At 51.5% G+C, this 18584-nt stretch overlaps 1 protein-coding gene across 1 annotated transcript; it reads right to left on the bottom strand.

Moving 5' to 3' along the window:
* Window positions 1-3: 3 nt before the first annotated feature.
* Window positions 4-17104, bottom strand: LOC133341178 (hepatocyte growth factor-regulated tyrosine kinase substrate-like). The gene is made up of 18 exons (XM_061549632.1): window positions 17060-17104; window positions 15822-15942; window positions 14613-14665; window positions 13855-13923; window positions 13607-13731; window positions 12831-12909; window positions 10934-11032; window positions 10053-10148; window positions 9357-9395; window positions 9057-9224; window positions 8409-8619; window positions 7341-7513; window positions 6668-6808; window positions 5432-5648; window positions 4940-5052; window positions 3936-4034; window positions 3348-3461; window positions 4-2237 (listed from the first exon to the last, which is right to left on the bottom strand). The coding sequence occupies exons 1-18, from the start codon at window positions 17102-17104 to the stop codon at window positions 2172-2174; spliced, it is 2028 nt and encodes a 675-aa protein (XP_061405616.1). The 3' UTR covers window positions 4-2171.
* Between the last annotated feature and the right edge of the window lie 1480 nt (window positions 17105-18584).

Here is an 18584-nt window from a genome sequence, read left to right as displayed (position 1 = left end):
AAGTGTTTATAGTCGACTTTATTGCAGGACAAGGCTCTTACACGCAGCCACACAGACTGGCGGGCAACGGCATTGTGCACTGGTTATTCTAAATTCACCACCCCTCTGCCACGATGTTGCTAGATCAGAGGTTTTCCCCTTCTATATCTATAAGCTTCTGTATCACATTCGGAAAAACCTTCAGAATGGGCGCAGCATCGGTGTTATTCAACCCTCGTATATCAACCTCCAATGTGGACTGCTGTGATGTTGGAATTTCAGCCACGGTCCACACGACTCGAAAGCTTTACGTGTGCAGTCACCGCCACAGGACGTCACCTATTCGGCGTGGTGACGTCGTGGTGGACAACGCGACCGTTACAGCAGACACATTGGGGGAAATCAAGAGTTTTGCGTTCAAGATGGTGCCATTGTCATGGGCTTCGTCAGAATGTTGGGAATAAATTATAAGAAGCATTTTCAACAAATTGTGCGGTTCTTTTAAGCAAATTCACATTGAACCAATAAAAAAATCAGTGTGGGTACATACCCACCGAATCCCAAGACATCCTCTAGAAAGGGCTCTAATGGAAGCTCTTCTGCCAGCAGTGACATGAGCAAGTAATTGCAGGACTGCACCTTTGTTTTGAATAATTGAAGCTAGGGGGGAAAAGGCTGAATATATAGGAGCAGGAGCAGTCCCGAGGCCCCATCGATGGGTTCCAGACTTCACCTGACCAGGCTGCAGCTGAGGCCCTGGACTGCGAGGCTTCAGAGTACGCTTCATATTTACAGGCAGCGTTACCAATGACAAGGATGCACACGCATGACTAGGCCACGCCAGAAATCACGGTAAGTCATTTCAGTTCAAAAACCTCATTTGTTTCATATTTATTCGTTAAAAGGAAAGGTTAATGGAGGAATGAGCCTCAATGGCTTGACACGCCCGTGTCCCTCTGCGACGAACACACGCTTACTACCTTAACCTTAAGCTTATTTACTTTATACGTTTCTTAAATTTACCAACACCGTTCATGATCGTGCACGGAAAATTGCGAATGGCAACACCGTCGGGGGGGGGGGGGGGTGCGGCCGATATTGGACGCGGTGCACGTTGGCAGACGGCCGTGTCTTGCGGTCATCGCGGAAACTCCGAGCGTTTACTTCGACAAAAATATTAAGAGATTCAAACACAGCGTGCCACCCACCCAAACAGCTGTGGGGGGACACCGCTGGTGCAGCAGGGGGTCACGATCCATTACCAACTTAGCGAGCGATGGACGGGGAAGAGATAAAAGGATGCAGGGGTTGAAAATGAAGATGACAGCCCCGTGGATCGGTGCCTGGCCAGCGGCAAGCACGGCGCTGCATACATCGCTCGCCAATCGACGGGAGCGTAGGAGAAACCTCGCTGCTCTGTGTGCGAGACTCCCTAGCCTCGCAAACCTCGTGCCCGCCACCTCTGCCATTGGCGCATTGACAACTCTTTTCGCAGGTGAATCACGCTGCTGTCTCAGGCAAAACTAGTTAAAATGCGATACTGGCAGCGGTTACACGCAAAACTTTACTCCAAACCAGCACAGTGCACAGGGACACCATTTAAACCAGACCCAGAAGATTACACGTTCCTGGAAGCAGACTTGAGAAGGTTTAGCAACACAACAAACTGGCCGAACGCCACTCGCCAACAGCACAAGGGCATCAATCGTCAGCGAATCAACGACCACCCCCCCAGGCAAAAAGGTGCCAGCTCGACGCTCGTTCAATTTAAAAGTGACTCTCGCTACAACTGTTTCTCACCGCCTCTCTCCGGCCCACTTCAGACACGCGCGGCGTGGCGTCTCGAGCTGAAGAATTCCTCCAGGTGTCATTACCGTGGAGCCAGGCGCTACTGATCCGGCCTGCAACTGTAGAGGGGCGTCGGCGGTGAGCATTGCTGCCGAGCGAGCCCTTGACAGAAGAAGTCCATGGAGGGTGAGCAGCGAGGGACGAGCAGGGGTTGAGGATGAAGAGGAGCAGATCGAGCTACACGAGAAGCTCAGATAGGAACAGGACAAGCAGCAGCAACAGGCAGAGAAAGGTGATGAGGTTGGTGGGGGGGGGCGAGAAAGGGTGAGAGAAAGCAGTCCACAGCAGGAGAAGAGGGATGTAGTGTGAAAGGGAAAGAGTGGGCGGGAGATGACTGTGTCGTCCTAGTCAAAGGAGATAAGCTGAGCGACGGACGCGGGGCCTGGTGCTGCCAATGGTTGCTGGGGTGCCTGCATGACACACGCATAAACGATAAAATCCACTGTCGTTCACAGCAACGAGAAGGTGGCGATGGTTGTGACGATGCCTCGACCCGTCTCACGCTCAAATGGGACTAGTCTTTCGATTTAAAGCTTTCGTGACTGCAGGGATTCATCTTCTTGGTTCTTTTGGTAAAGTCACGTAGAAGGGAAGTAATAAAATAATAAAAGTAAAACATAATAAAATAATTCTCACAACGTTTCGCCCACAACGCAAGCAGCCGTCCTCAGGTGAAGAGCAGGTCTGTCCAACCCAGCTTAAATATACGCTCCAAGCGTGGTGGTGTTTCATTCAGACGCTGTCTCCCCGACAGACCTGGTCTTCACCTGAGGACGGCTGCTTGCATTGTGGCCGAAACGTCGTGAGAATTATTTTATTATGTTTTATTTGTATTATTTTATTACTTCCCTTCTACGTGACTTTACCGAAAGAACAAAGAAGGGGACTAGTTTTGTTCATTTTGGATATTTAGCAGCGTCGATAACCGCGTGTTAACGTTGACCAACCCGCACTGACCAGTGTGAAGAATGGCCCAATGACCAACCTGGCCTGACGAAGCTGTCATCCAGTAGTGGCCCGAACTGAATGCGAGCATTGATTCCACGACTTTTTGAATAGATAGCCGATTATGTATTGAGAACAGCTTTTTGCATTTCGTTTGTTGTACTTCCCCCACACCTCCAATTAGCACGGTTGGCTATGTACGGTGCGAAAGAAGTTCAACATACGTACATTTACAACCCCAGTTGGGAGCTAGGTACATGGTTGGTTGCGCAGTTGTGTACTTGTGTACAGGCACATGACCGCAGATGCATCTGTATGATGCTCGAGCTCAATTAAATTCCTGAGGAAGCACCCAACATGTGGAACAAAACGCGGCACAACCCCGGAAACACATCCGAGAGCCACACGGCACGACCGTGAAAACCTACACAGGGTGCATTAATAAGCGAGTGGACATGCAGGTGTGCGTTTGCATCGGTGTGGGTGTGTAGCCTCAACGTGCACATAGCGCCGTGGTGACGTCACCACCACTGAGTGGCGAATGGCGGTTGTTGTTGTGTGGGCAAGGGGCGTACGGGTTGGTAGGTGGGCTGCTGGTAGCCGGGCTGGGCGGGCGGTGCCTGCCCTTGCGGGAAGCCTCCCTGCTGCCCCTGCACTTGCTCCTGCCCGGGCAGTGCCACCCCCATCCCCTGTGGACGATCACAACAACGGCAACCGTTCCATTAATCCACGACGACCGCAATTGTTATTAAATAAACACCCTCATTTATGAAGCTTTGGAGTAGCCACTGATTTACACAATGTAAATGGCATACAAAAATAAACAATTAATACTTACATCAGCAACCCAGAATACATTCCCCATGGTTAACAGAGCTGATCATTTGCTCTGTAACACAGCTGTTAAGCCACTAGTCTGAAAGTCATAATCCCTGGAGATTCATCAGGACAAAGCAGAGACCGGTGATGTGTACATTTCGAGTGGGGATCTATCTAATGGCTCAAAGCAAATTAATTTGGAAGTCAGTGCAAATAAGCGACTGGCGCACGAGGACAAACAGCTGTGGCAAGAGGTACACATGGCAGAAACGAGACGCGGCTCCCAATGACGGGGAGAGGGTGGCTACACGTTTGCAGCCACGGTGAAGCCGCCCCCGCCGTACCTGCATGCCGTACGGCGCATAGCCCACTGAGGCCGACGGGTAGGACAGCACGCCAGGCGCTGGCGCGGCCGGCAGAGACTGCGGCTGGCTCACCGCCTCCTGCAAAAGGATGTCGCACAGTTAACCGCGTTTCTCCGCCTCGGTGCGGACGGCTAACGCACGCAATGCTGAGGAACCAAAGATGGTCTCTACTCAAAAGGCGGGCTCACGTGGTCCGATGTAATGGAGGTGGCATCGCTAAAATGTTTAAATAAAGATGCGGAAGTGCGATTGCTTGCCCTAAGCTGCCGCTGACCGAAGAGGGCCCTGCACGATGGAGCTCTGGAGAATCAATCTAGAAGGTTATTTTGGCCTACTCTTCCAAGCTGGCCAGATGTCTTAAAAAGAAGTTGGAATACCCACACATAAACCCCACCACACGTGACCTGTCGTACGACTGCGGTGTACCCATTGATGCTGCCGAGTATACAGAGGGGGGGCAGTTTAAGAAACTTGGCCCATCAACTGCAGTTAATGAAATAAAAATATTAATTAAAGTTATGCTAAAGTGCATCATTATGGCCACTCAAGATGTCACTCCAAACGCAATGACATCACTCGAGGCGTATGTGACCAGACGCCTATTAAAACATTTCATTGTTCTCATTTACAAAGCTTCAAACACTCATGCCGGGACAGAGCCTCGGTACTGCATGACTAAAGTAGTTTCGCTGGCTGCGTCTTCCTCAAGCAAGAGGCAGCAGCAGGTGAGTGAGTGTGCGGGCGAGTGGGTGTGCGGGCGAGCGGGTGTGCGGGCGAGCGGGCGTGCGGGTTGAGCGGGTGTGCGGGCAAGTGGGTGTGCGGCGAGTGGGTGTGCGGGCGAGTGGGTGTGCGGGCGAGTGGGTGTGCGGGCGAGTGGGTGTGCGGGCGAGTGGGTGTGCGGGCGAGTGGGTGAGCGTGTGAGTGGGTGTGCGGGTGAGTGGGTGTGCGGGCGAGTGGGTGTGCGTGTGCCACAGGGTGTGCACCTGGTACTGCTGTGGCTGCTGCTGGTAGGGGTAGGGCCCTTGGGGGTTGGGCCCTCCAGGCTGTGGGCCTCCAACCCCCGCCGGGTACATGTACTGCCCTCCGTAGTTTGCATCTGAACACACGCACACACAACAGAGATCAACCCACACCCCCAGTATTACCTGAGTTTAGTCCAATGTGCAAGAGTGGCTTTAACAGGCGGTTGGAGCAAATCCTGTTAAAGAGTGCCTATTAAGGCGGGCACGGCGCACGAGGGGGGTGTTCCGGCAATCACCACACCTGGCCCCCCTCTGTCTCCCCACTGCTCAACCTCGCTTAGCTTCTAAGATCAAATTAGATCGCATAAAAGCAGAATTAATCATTTATTTCAAAACTTATCAGGGATCGTGCTCGTTTAGCGTGACTTAACACGCACTACTCTTCCTGACGAGCGCTCGATGAAGCGGAAAAACTTGCAAGCCCAGCGCCGGCGCACAACCCGGGCCCCCCACCTGTGGTCTGTGGCTGCGTGGGGTTGAATGGGGCAGGGGCGGTGGTGTAGGGAGGAGCGACGCCGCCCTGGCCCGGCGGGAGGCTGCCCGGGTAGGCCGTGCCGTGCATGGGGGAGCCCTCGAGCGAGCTGGGAGGGCTGAACGCCTGCTTGAGGCTGCCGGGGGGCCCTTGGGGCGGCGCTTGGTACACGCCGCCAGGGCCCGGTTGAGGCACACCCTGGAGAGGCGCGAGACGCGGACACGGACAGGCGGCACATTTTAGCTCATCAGGCGAAGGTAAAGGCGCGGCTCTGCAATTGCTCAGGCCACTGCTCGCAGAAGAACACCCCTCTGGAGACAATTGTGCTCTGCCATGCAGGTCATACATCTTGGAATTGGGAGTACCCACATTTTACCCCACCACGTGCAACCTGCCGAACGACTCACCGTGGCGTACCCATTTATACTGCTGGGTGGAAAGAGGCGGGTAGGGGGATTTAAGATACTTGCGACCGTTGTGTCAGCCGCCGTACCGGCAGATCGGAAAACGAATCGGCACCCTCTGGATTGCAAGTCCAGGGTGAAAACCATTAAACCACGGCAGCATCCCCAGCTTTAAATAACACAAGACGTGGCCAAAACACAAAAGCCTCTCGTGGACACGAACCCAGCGGGTATGAAGAAATCAGTCATCGCACTCCCCGCCCTCTCCCCCCAGAGATTCAATGAGACGTCACGATTCAAGGCCGCGATTCAAGGCCGCGATGAAGAATCGATTCTTTTCACAAATTTTAGTTTGGTGTGTAATGGTTCTCAGTTGTTTTCGGTCTTGTTGATACACTTACACGAGCCTAAATCTAACCTTTTCATATAATTTGTAGAAATCCTATATAATGCATGCATTGAGTACATAATAAATTACATTATGGCTACCTTTGTTTACACTTTGCACCAAATACTCATTTAAGGCCGAGGTAACCTGAGAGAGGCCCATGACATGTTCAGATGCCGCATGGTACTGGCAGGAGTTGAACCCAGTTTAGTCTCAATCGCAGCACTGAGCAAACCCAGCATCATCGCTCCCCACTAACATACACACCACATTTCTTACATGGCCCACATCATGAATGGCTAAATTCAGAACCAGAGCTATGGGGCTCGGGTTAGGGCAACGGACACCATGCTAAGGCTAAGATTAGAAGCAGGGCTGGAATAAATTGGTGCTATGGCTGGGGACATAGGCTAGACAATGCTCACCGATGCGTACTGCAGGGAGAAGGCAGGCATGTGCGCGCGCATCTGTATGGTCTGCTTCTGCTGCTCCAGCCTCATCTGCCGCTCCCTCTCCTGGTCCTGCAGCCGTCGCAGTGCCAGCTGCCGCTGCATTTCCAGGTACTCCTGCACGCACACATGGACGCATTCATTCGTTAACACACTCACTGGATCAATACAATCGCCGGCAAGAAGCACAGATACCGGCAGCGTCTTCAAGGAAGTTGACGGCCCAACGAAAGATCGGAAACAGGACAAAATGGAATAAACACAACGGCGGTGCAGAAACCTTTCTCACAGGTGGGTCGCCAGCAACGGCTTTGGAATGGTGCAGGAGGAGTTTCTGATGGAGCTCAGTACCCTCCTGCAGGCTAACGGCGTGTGTCACCGCACAACATCTACACTCAATCAAGACTGAGCTGCACATGCAGTTGATCAGAGAGACATCCCAACATTCGTGGTCTCAAACGGGGGGTAGGGGGAGGAGCGGGGAGAGAGGAGCGGGTGGGGGGTGGGGGGGACATACCACAAAGTTTGCGTACTGCTGGCCTAACTGTAACATTGGGCATGCACGAGCTTAATTTCTCTCCCTCATTTTCTGTCGCGCCCTCCTCGAATGCCGGTGCCCTTGCCCTCCCCCCCCCCCCCGCTCGTTCACCTGCTTCTTCTGGCGCATGATGTGCAGCTTCTGCGCCAGCTGCAGCTGCCGCTGGTGCTCTGCTTCCTGGGCGGCGCGCTGCAGCTTCTCGCGGTGGTCTTCGCGTAGCGCGTTGAGCGCCTCGCGCGCGTCTCGGATCTGCGCCAGCTTGTCCTGCAGGCTCTCGTAGTGCACTGCCGGCGCCACGCGCAAACAAAACAAAATCCGCGCGTACCATTTAACAGACCGTTGCTCGGGCAAGTGCCGCTAGCGCTCTTGCGGCAATCTGGAACGCTCTTCCTTCCGATATTAGAAAGCCTCTGGAAGCTATGTACTTTTAAATCTAGAGTGAAAACTCATTTCTATCCAACTGATTTTTGTGTTTAGTTTGTTATCCTTCCCCTGCACTTCCGTTTGGCACGGTTGGCTACGTACGGTGCAAAAGAAGTTCAACGTACATACATATGTATCGGTGACCAGGACCATGCCCAGCTGCCTTTGTCTCCCCAGTGCTGATGTTTACACACTACACCAGGTAGTCATTTGAGGCTAAGTCGATTTAGGGGAGGCCCAAGATCGGTTCAGATATTCATCACCCCTCTTCTGTAGCCCTTGTATTGTACTGTAGAGATAGTATCTTATATATATATTCATATAGTGCCTTAACTCAAGGTGCTTTACAATAATAACAAATATTAAATTGTACATAACATAATACCGTCCGTGATGCAGTCATTTTTAGTCTGTTGATGGTCGGCGATGCGGCAATCGACTCATCTCGACGAGCTGCACACGATGCAAAGTTGGATTTTTCGATAACCGATTTTTTTGTGCTGTTTGGCATTTCGACATCGCGGAGTGGCACTGATTTTGGGTTGATTGGTACCCCAGTCGCGGAGTTAAGTACACCCCTGGGAAAAATAGTGTCCCAGAAATAAAACATTTAATTGCCTCGGCCATTTTGTATTATTTGGTACCCCGGGGTACCGCCATAAGCATCAATTGTGGGGGGGGGGGGGGGAAGGGGGGTGGCTACAAATGATGCATTGTAGTCTCGCGGTGTCGCAAACGACTGCGGCGAGTACGCACGGCGCTTCTCGTCCAGCTCGTTGAGCAGCTGCAGCAGCTGCGGGTGCATGTTGCTGATGGCCTGGAAGAGCGACTGCACGGCCGTGTCGGTGGTGATGCTGCGTCCGCGCGCGTGGTTGCTCTTCATGCGGTTAGCGAAGGTGGAGATGGCGTTGTTGAGCGTGCGTAGGAACTGCTCGTTGTTTTCCTCTGTCTCGCCGTTCTGGTACTGCTGCAGCGAGGAGGAGGGTGGGTGGCAGCGGACGACAAGTCAGGGGTTGGGGGAGGGTGCGCGTGGTCCAAATCAAAATGAGCTCAGGGCATTGGCAAGGAGAGAGACCGGCAGGACGTTTAACGAATAAGAGATCCAAAACACAAAAAGTTCGAAAGTTGTTGTCGATTTGCGCCAACAGTGTCCTACGCTGTCGAACACAAAGCTTTGTTAATCAAAAGATCGCCTTTAAAGTTACCGTCAACTATGTATTGCCACAGCAGCTCTAAAATGACAATAAATTGACTGATATTACAGCGCATGCTCATAACCTTCAAGGGTGTTTTGTCCTGAAGGACTCTTCACACTCGTGTCCGACAGCCAGGAACACACGCCCCAAGCGTGTATCCACGAGACAAGAGCTGCTCGTGTCTGGGGTTAAACCTTTGCCTCCTCACCTCCGCCACCTTGATGGGCGACACGTGCCCTTCGACCGCGACCGGATTGGTTGCGGCGGCCGGGGAAGGCTCAGGAGCGGACGGGGTGGGGCTGCGGCGTGTGGTGGGCACCACCACGCCCTCTTCCTGCTTGCGCTCCCAATACTGCCGGTTCAGGTAGCGCGCCAGCTGTACACACACACAGACCGTCCGTGAGAATGCTTGGTAGACAACAATGAAACGGCACTTGCTCCGGTTCAACCAAATAGCGGCACAGCAACACGTGATGCGTATTAAATCTCGGGATCCTTTGGACCTCACCTCTGGATCGTGTTCTTCAGCTGGGGGAGCAGATGACACCTGTAAAACAAAAAGAGAAGGTCCTGGTGTTCATGGGAAAAAGCGATGTGCACAGGAGCACCAGATGCGTTCGCTGGATTGCTGGCTTCTTATCATGGCCGGCCCCTACACTTTGACCCCACACATTTGCTGCCCCCTACACTTTGCGGACCCTTAAATCTAGATTTGAAGCTTTCGTGACTGCAAGGATTCATACTCTTAGGCTTTTTCGGTAAAGTCACGTAGGTAAAAAAGAAAATTTATAGAAGTAATAATAGAAATAAAATAATAAATCACGACGTTTCGGAGGCAACACAAGTCTCTGTCATCAGGTGGGACCGTCAAGCCCCTTAACTTGTATTTAAGGGCTTGTCTCTTGGAATTTTGCCTCACTTAATGCAGTAAATTTAGCTGTGATGGTCCCACCTGACAACGGAGACTTGTGTTGCCTCTGAAACGTCGTGATTTATTATTTTATTTATATTATTACTTCCATTAATTTTATTTTTTACCTACGTGACTTTACCGGAAAAACCCTTAAATCTGCCAATTCCTATATTGGCCGTTCCCTCCATTCGCTGGCCTCCTCGCTTTACCCCACCCCTTGAGACCCTGAGGTGGCGGGTCGTAGGGGTCACCACAGCGGCACAGGGGGGGGGGGGGGGGCATGGTACGCACCGTGGTGGGCGTGTAGAGCGTGTTGGCGGGAGAGGACGAGGACGCCACGACGGGGGAGCCCGAGCGGGTGTAGGCCGACATCGCGGCCTTCTGCCGCTGAAACGCACGAGTCCACACAAAACACGTCAACACTTATGCGTAGGCTTGTGCTGTATAGCGCTCTCCTCCGCTGTGTTTTCAGGTTGTGCCGCGTGTTGTTTCAGCATTATGTCCAAAACTCGCCGGCCTTCGTCAGGGAGCCGAACCAATAGAAGTCAACAACCGGAAATTATCTATTATCGAGGGAGAACGTCAGTGTCTCAGTTCGATTCCTGAAAAAGTTCACAGCATGTGGAGCGAAATGTCGGACAATATGCTGAATCACACTTGGCACTACCCACCCGCCCAAACGCCTAATGGACTAGAAGATGACAGATATACCAAACACTCGGAAAGAGCATGAACACTTGCTCATGAGAGGCATTACTTCCTATTACGTGATATTCATCATGCTTGGATTTACATTGACGGATAGCAAGTGGAACATTTAGATTAGAGAATGGATCCAGGTTAACAACATCATATTGACTGTCGTAAAAGAAAAATCAGTGTGCCCGAGCAGGACACGTCTCTAATAGATGATGACTTGTGATCGACGAATGATGAAGTGGTAACCCGAGGAGGTAACACGCCAGAGAGCGTGACCACCGTGGAGATGGAGCGAGGGAATAGATTTGTGTGCAGGTGCCAGGTGGAACGTAACATCACAGGACCGCGGGAGACGGTGATAGCTTGGCGAGGCCTTCATCCCAGAGTGGAATGATGAAGGCCGACGATGGTAATGACAAATCTCGTGTGTGTGCGCGACATCATCGCGATGGGTGCTTGACTCCCCCACTCACCTGCCGCTCCTTCTCTTCGGCCTCGGACTGCGACAGCGCCAGGGCGAGCTGCAGCTCCTCCTCTTCCTGGGAGAGAGTCTCGTCGCGCTTCGGAGGAACCTGACGGTGTGAGCGCGCAGCACCGTTAATTTCTGTTCGCGATATTGGGCGACGAAAATTCTCACACGTCATCGAATATCGATGCCAACGATGACTATTAAACGACCGAAGATCATCAAGCATGACCATTTTCTGGGGAAGTCAAAAGTGGTTGCCCGAATGGTAAGGTTGGAGGTAATCATTCTCCCTGAACGCGGATTGACGAAATTGCACGATTCAATCCACGAAACGATGATTATTAAAATGTTTGGCTATTGTGGTGTATACAGAACCTATATAATTTATAGTGATGAGAATCCACGTAAACTTAGTTATGTCAAAATACCAAACATCTGAGTAGAGAACGAGCGATTTGGCAAACGCATTGCGAGCCTAGGTTTCTATTTCGCAGGCTGGAATCGATGAATCACCACATCGAGTGCCTCATGAGCGTAGGGGTGGTGCAGTTCATGATTAACTTATCGACCTTTGAAAACTCCACCCCTATTTACGCAATGCAGGATCTCACGGTTTGTTGACGTGTGGCAACGTGTGGCGGAAGTGTTGGCAGATGTGTCAAACACTGACTTGCAGGATCCGTATCTCATCTTACACAGATTTATGTCGCGCCTTGGTCAAAGGCGCTTTACAATAATGATAAATTAGCACATTAGATGACAGTGGTAAGAATAAAGTGGGCTTATTTAAAAGTGCTGGTGTAGCCATGGTGACGGTAAGTAGGACAGGTTGGGGAGTGGTCAAGGAGGGGTTAGTGACAGGGGTTAGGGGTAGGCCTGGGTCACGTGAAGAGGACATCTTGCGTTCACAGGAAAACCTCTGAAAGCTGGACACGCGTAAGCTGGACGGAGGCCTCTCGAAATCCCCTCCCCACCACTGTTCACGCAATTAATAAGCTGCATGTGGTAGGAGACGCCGTGTGCATGTGCACTACACTTTCCAATGTACGACACACGTGGTGCACTTCACGAGTACAAAAATAAACATTCCACGCATTCGTTAATAACACTGTGGGGGGCCTTAAAAAGGAAAACGACGTAATATGCGACATTTCTGGGCAATGGCCTTTCTTTACGGCACGCAATTTCATGTATTTCACCTGGGTTGTGCGCCATGAAGGATCGTTGCGCGATACGTCACCGATTCATTATAGATATTTTTTTTTCTATTCAGGCCGAAGTGTCATTGAGGAATGCGTTGTTTTGCTGTCTGTGATTGCCCACCACTGCCAAATAATCGGTTGTGGTATCAGTTTTAATGCAGTTCAGGAATCTGTTCCCTGCATCAGTGCTCCCCTCCTATCACTGTTTTCACTTCCATATTTTACTTTCAATGTACAACAAAATAAATGCTCCAAGCGTGTGTCTCAAAATCCATTCCAGCCTTCCACGTCCCGTGAACCTCAAGCCTTCAACTCCTGCTTCATGGTGACGGAAAGTGACTCGGGTTAAACTGTATGGCAGTGATATTTTGTTATTAAAATTGTAACTAAAGGATGGGCAGCCCACGACTTCACGTGGGCTTGAAATGAATCCCCTGGCTCCCAAACATCTTCCTCTTGGCCCTGCGTTTACCACATCTACGCCACCACCCCCCTCTTAAATATCCCCCTCAACAGCCAACGTTAAAGTGCGCAACTTTCTCAATTGGTGAATTATTAACAGTTTGTCCGGCTTACACCAAAACTGGAAAGGCTCTCCCAGCCAACCACCTCAACGAGTCTGGCTACGACAGGTTTCACCGCATCGCGAGTACAAACGCAGTTCAACCCACAGTTGTATCCGCGCGCATGGCCACTCACCTGCGGCTGCTGCGCGAGGGAGCTGGCCAGGTACTCCGGGGGGAGTTCCCCTTCTGCCGGCTTGGCGTTGGGGTCCTTCCTAAGTCCCCGACAATAACGCACATCGTCGTCGTAGTCATCAATAACGGTGTCTCCATTGTAGGACAAAGAGGCCTCTCCAAGCCTTTGAGTGGTGTGTGTGTGTCTGTGCATACAGGTAGGTGAATGTTTGTACACCTGTGCAATTGTGCCTGTGCAAATATGTACAGGTTAATGTGTGCGCGCGCACACGCGTGTGTGTACTGGTGTACGCGCGTTTACAGGTGTGCATGAGCGAGTGTGCAGGCGTGCGCTCGCACATACATGCGAGTGTGTTTGGGATCTTTGCTTTTCGTGTACGAGTTTAAATACATGTCGCGAAATAAACAAGCACACTCCCATTATTCTTGCTATACCCAGGAAGGCCTCAGTGTCACTTTTCAGTAGGGCCCTGCCAAATTTTCGCAGGAGGGGGCGATGATTGATTGCTTTGTATATTCCAATTAAATAACTTACAGGGGCATTTTTTTTATTTGCCAAATCTGGACCGCCTACTCTTGTTAACGATATCACGAGATCTTCAACAGATGGCGCGCAGTATTTGTTACGGTTAATACACCCGCAGAATTCATCTGGCTGTCCCTGGATTAAATCCGTGAACCTCTGCAACAAGAAGGCAAACGCGTGGCCATGCTACGACCCCAGGTAGACAGGTAGGTGCCAGGTAGGAGGCCATGTGAAAGACAGGCGGTACTCACTTGTTGAGCTGCTCGTAACAAGGCTCGCACACGCGCACCTCCCGCTCGATGCCGTACTTCGGGATGGTGGAGGCACGCGACGAGCACTTGCTGCAGAAGATCTGTCCACATGCTCGACAGTGGTGCTGCGAGGTTAGAACGGCAGATGGAGGAACTGCGGTCAATCACTGCCTGCGGAGCGATGGTTAGTACAAGTGTACCGACGCATGTGCGGTGGTGGTGGGGGGGGACGGGTGATGGGAAATCACCTTGCGAGTTGTCATGGAAAACATCACGCGGCATCTGTGACACTCCTCCGCGTCCACCCACTCAGGGGCCTGCCACACCGTCACCACGGGAACAAGCAGCACTCAACGTAAGATCCAGCACGCGAAACCGCAAACACACAACGCAGCGCACACCACCGTAACCGCAAGGCAATCCACCATACACGCAAGGCACACCACCACACACAAAACAACAACCGCCATTCGTCGCTAAGTGGCGGTGACGTCACCACGGCGCTTGTGCCAGGCTATGTTCACGTTTAGGCCATACAAGGCACGCCTACACAAACAACACACAATACACTACATCACACAATGTACATCAAAACACACACAAAACATACCACAAACTGCAAAATGCACCACAACTCACTTCACAACGCACATCAAAAACACGCAAGGCACAACTGCACCGTAACACATACAAAACATCACACACAATTCAAAACACCATGTACACATGACAGCACCCAACCACAACACATTCCAACAAGAAACAATGACCACAAACGCAACACTCGCCATGCAATGCGAATCTCAGCACAGCACGTGCACAAGGCCCCCAACACACACGCACGACAGACAATTCCACGACAGCTTACAACACAACAGCACCCTGTGCCTCTCCATCTTTCAAGGGAGCTACACACCATCCCATAAAAACACAAGCAGGACAAAGTTGTACGATTTGACACAGAATGTGACCCCCATCGCAGGTTATTCCACCCACTAAGCCTTACCTTCTCTGCCGAAAACATAGCGTCACTTTCCTTGAACTCTGGAAATGTGAATCCTGGAACACACAACATCGTTCGTGCACACACACACACACACGTCAACTCATGCACCTGAGCATACCTTATTTACAATGCATTTCAATTATTTCCTTGATGAGGCTGGTGGTAATTACCGGCGAAAGGTAATACTCGAATTGTTAATGTTGTGGGTTACTCTCCAACACACCGGTGTTCTGAAATAATAACTAATTGGCATGTTTCGTATAAGTGGCAAACCTTACTAACTGGCTGTGACGAGTGGTGGCGGGTTTAACGACACATTAATATCTACGCGATCGAAACGAAAAAAACCTCTATAATAGACGAGACGAATGAGACTGTAAAAACAACGCAGAACAAAAATACATTCTTATACCGAATCCCAAATTGCAATACGACATCGAAACACCAGTTGTCAGCTTCACGCCACCAGCTAAATAAAAACACATCTCCTGCTCCTCCCAACGGATTGTATCCATCGCTGTCATCCCTGAACGAGCCAGACTCCTGAACGTGCGCGACTTCAACACTGTGGTTCAAGCGCCGCGTTGACAGAGCTTTCGAGAAACTTAAAAGTTATCGCCAATTCCTTTCCGAGAACTAAACGCACATCAGCGAAACGTTTACACGAGCCATGCTGTACGCACGACTTTTCTTCCTTTGTATCTTCTTATTGAACAGTCTCCCATTTCTCTCCGCCTCACGTTCTACAATTTTGTTCACTCCATTCGACTAATACGTAGTAGCGTATCATATGGCATACCATTCTAGAACATCACGTGACGCTTCTGGGCCTGTGCTCAGCAACTGTGGTTTATCTTCTTGGTTCTTTCGGTAAAGTCACGTAGAAGTGAAGTAATAAATAAATATAAAACATAATAAAATAATTCTCACAACGTTTCGGCCACAACGCAAGCAGCCGTCCTCGAAACGTCGTGAGAATTATTTTATTATGTTTTATTATTATTATTTTATTATTTATTACTTCCCTTCTACGTGACTTTACCGAAAGATCCAAGATGAATCCCTGCAGTCACGAAAGCTTTAAATCGAAATTCAACTGTGATTTAAACACAAATAATCCATTCTAACGGGCGCAAATCGACGCACGCAACGCGAGCTTTTAACTTTGCGAGCGTCAAAGCCCAACGCGAGAGCGTGCAAACTTCTCACCCTCCATCTTCATAATCTGGTAGGTGTCCTGCACCACGCGGTATTTGGGCTCGTGGCGGAAGGCTTGCGACCAGGCCTGAATGAGACCCAGCAGCCTCGACTTCACTGGGTCCGAATACTTCTGCGGTGGAGAGTCACACACGTGTGGCGAGGGAGAGAGGAGCACACGGTTAAAAATAAACAGGCCTAAAAACACATACATCGAAGAATTAAAATGTATTTTTAAAAATTATTAACCAATCTTAACTGCTTCACAATTTGGTGCGTCCTAGCTCTGAAGGTGTACGCATACCCTTACACATTCATATCCCATGACGCATTCGTAGATACCTCACGAAGATATGTATTGCTGTTAGCAAATCCGACCAGATTTATTTGGACAAAGCGTATTCGGAGAGTGTTAAAATATGTCACAAGCGTGTTGAAATCGGAGGCAGACAATGTAGAGGCTGTGATTAAACATAAGTTCTCTCCGTAATTTCTTCACATTATTTTAGTGCGGTATCTATTATCCGACCAGGTAGCTAGGCAGGAGAGCGAGTGACTCGCAATACGAGTTCAAACCATCCATAAGAGGTTTTTTTTGGGTTAGATCGCCTAAATATAAATGTGTCGTTAAAACCCGCCACCACCCGACACAGCCAACTGAGTACGGAGATTGTAAATGTTGTGGCTTGGCTCCCCAACACAAAACCGGTGTGCTGTACTAGTGACGAATTGGCACGTTCTGTTTACGTGACAGCCCTTACTAGTTGGCTGTGTCGGATGGTGGTGGGTTTTAACGACACATTTATATATTTACACTAACCCCCCAAAAAAACCCCTCTATTATGGATGACATTGGTCGCGAAAGCCTACATGTTAAACTGAGTTCAAACCATGTTTGGGGTTTGACTCGGCCAATCATCACTTCAGGGCAGATACAATCTGTACCACTTTGTGGGGAGGTCAACGGTGGTTTCCCTGTGGATTTCCGTCCCCGCCGCTGACACGAGGAAATATCCTCCACTGGGTCAAGGCTGTAAACAGGGAGATGACCGCCAATGCTCATTTGAGCAAAAAAATGTACCGACGTTTTTCTTTCATATCCATAAATAAATGACCCTGTACGATATACACACGCACAATAAGACGATGAACGTAAGCTGTATTATAAATCGACGCAGGCTAAACGCGCAGTCATGCCGTCAAGGACTTCACAATTTCTCAACAATAAAAAAAACCCACAGCGAACAGACCACGAAGAACGGCGAGCGCTCAGCCGCCACGATCGTGAACGACATCCCGTGAGTCGTACGCGTGGTAATAACAATTTACATTGATTTGTAAGGCGCCTTCCAACGATGTCCAAGGAAACTTACCGGTGCTCACGGCGTAATAAGTCAAAATTGTGAGACTTTGCGTCTCGTGCGAGGTGCGCGGGCTCTCTAAAGGTTGCTCCCAGCGGAGGCCCCCCTCACTTCCTGGTGAGGCATTACCCAAGACGCCAGACGCGCACAAGCCAATCGCGGGGCTCTCAAACAAGCACGTGGGTATTTCCATTCTCGAGTCACCGCTCACGTGAAAGGCTGACACCATCGACCCCCCCCCACCACTACCGCCGGGGGTCTGGCCACACTCCTCCCCACACAGCTGCGCCCCTCCCACCCCCTCCACGTCTCGCGAACCCCTCTCGCCGAGAACACCGCGCACGCCTCCCACCGCCCACCCCACCCCACCCCCTCTCACCCAGAACATAGCGACACGCCTCCACCACCGTCACCCACCCCACCACTCACTCACTCACCCACCCACCCCACCACTCACTCACCCACCCTACCACTCACTCACCCACACCCACCCCACCACTCACTCACCAACCCCACCACTCACCACCCACACCCCACCACTCACTCACCACCCCACCACTCACTCACCCACCCACCACTCACTCACCATCCCCCCACCCACCTCACCCACCCACCCACCACCACTCACTCACTCACCCCACCCACCACCACCACCCACCCCACCACTCACTCACTCACCCCCCCCCACCCCCCCTCACTCACCACCCACCCCACCACTCACTCAGCTACCTCCACCACCGTCACTCACCCCACCACTCACTCACCCCCCCCACCACTCACTCACCCACCCCACCACTCACTCACCCACCCCACCCACCACTCACACCACTCACCCCCACCCACCCCACCACTCACCCACCACCCACCCCACCACTCACTCACCCACCCCCCACTCACTCAGCCCCCACCACTCACTCACTCACCACCACCACTCACTCACCCACCCACCCCACCACTCACTCACTCACTCACCCACCCCACCACTCACTCACTCACTCACCCACACCACCACTCACTCACTCACCTACCCCACCACTCACTCACTCACCCCCACACTCACTCACCCACCCACTCACTCACTCACCCACCCACCCCACCACTCACTCACCCACCCCACCACTCACTCACCCACACCACCACTCACTCACCCAGCCAGCACCTCACAACTCACTCACCCAGACACCCACCCACCCCACCACTCACCCAGCCAGCCACCCCACCACTCACTCACCCAGACACCACCCCACCACTCACTCACCCAGCCAGCCACCCCACCACTCACTCACCCAGACACCCACACCCACCCACCACTCACTCACCCAGCCAGCCACCCACCACTCACCCAGACACCTACCCACCCACCACCCACTCACCCAGCCAGCCACCCCACCACTCACTCAGCCAGCAACCCCAC

Source organism: Lethenteron reissneri, chromosome 11 (assembly GCF_015708825.2).
Source record: "Lethenteron reissneri isolate LAM-NWPU_2019-01 chromosome 11, ASM1570882v1, whole genome shotgun sequence".
NCBI lineage: Eukaryota > Metazoa > Chordata > Hyperoartia > Petromyzontiformes > Petromyzontidae > Lethenteron > Lethenteron reissneri.
This window is presented reverse-complemented; position numbering and strand designations above follow the sequence as displayed.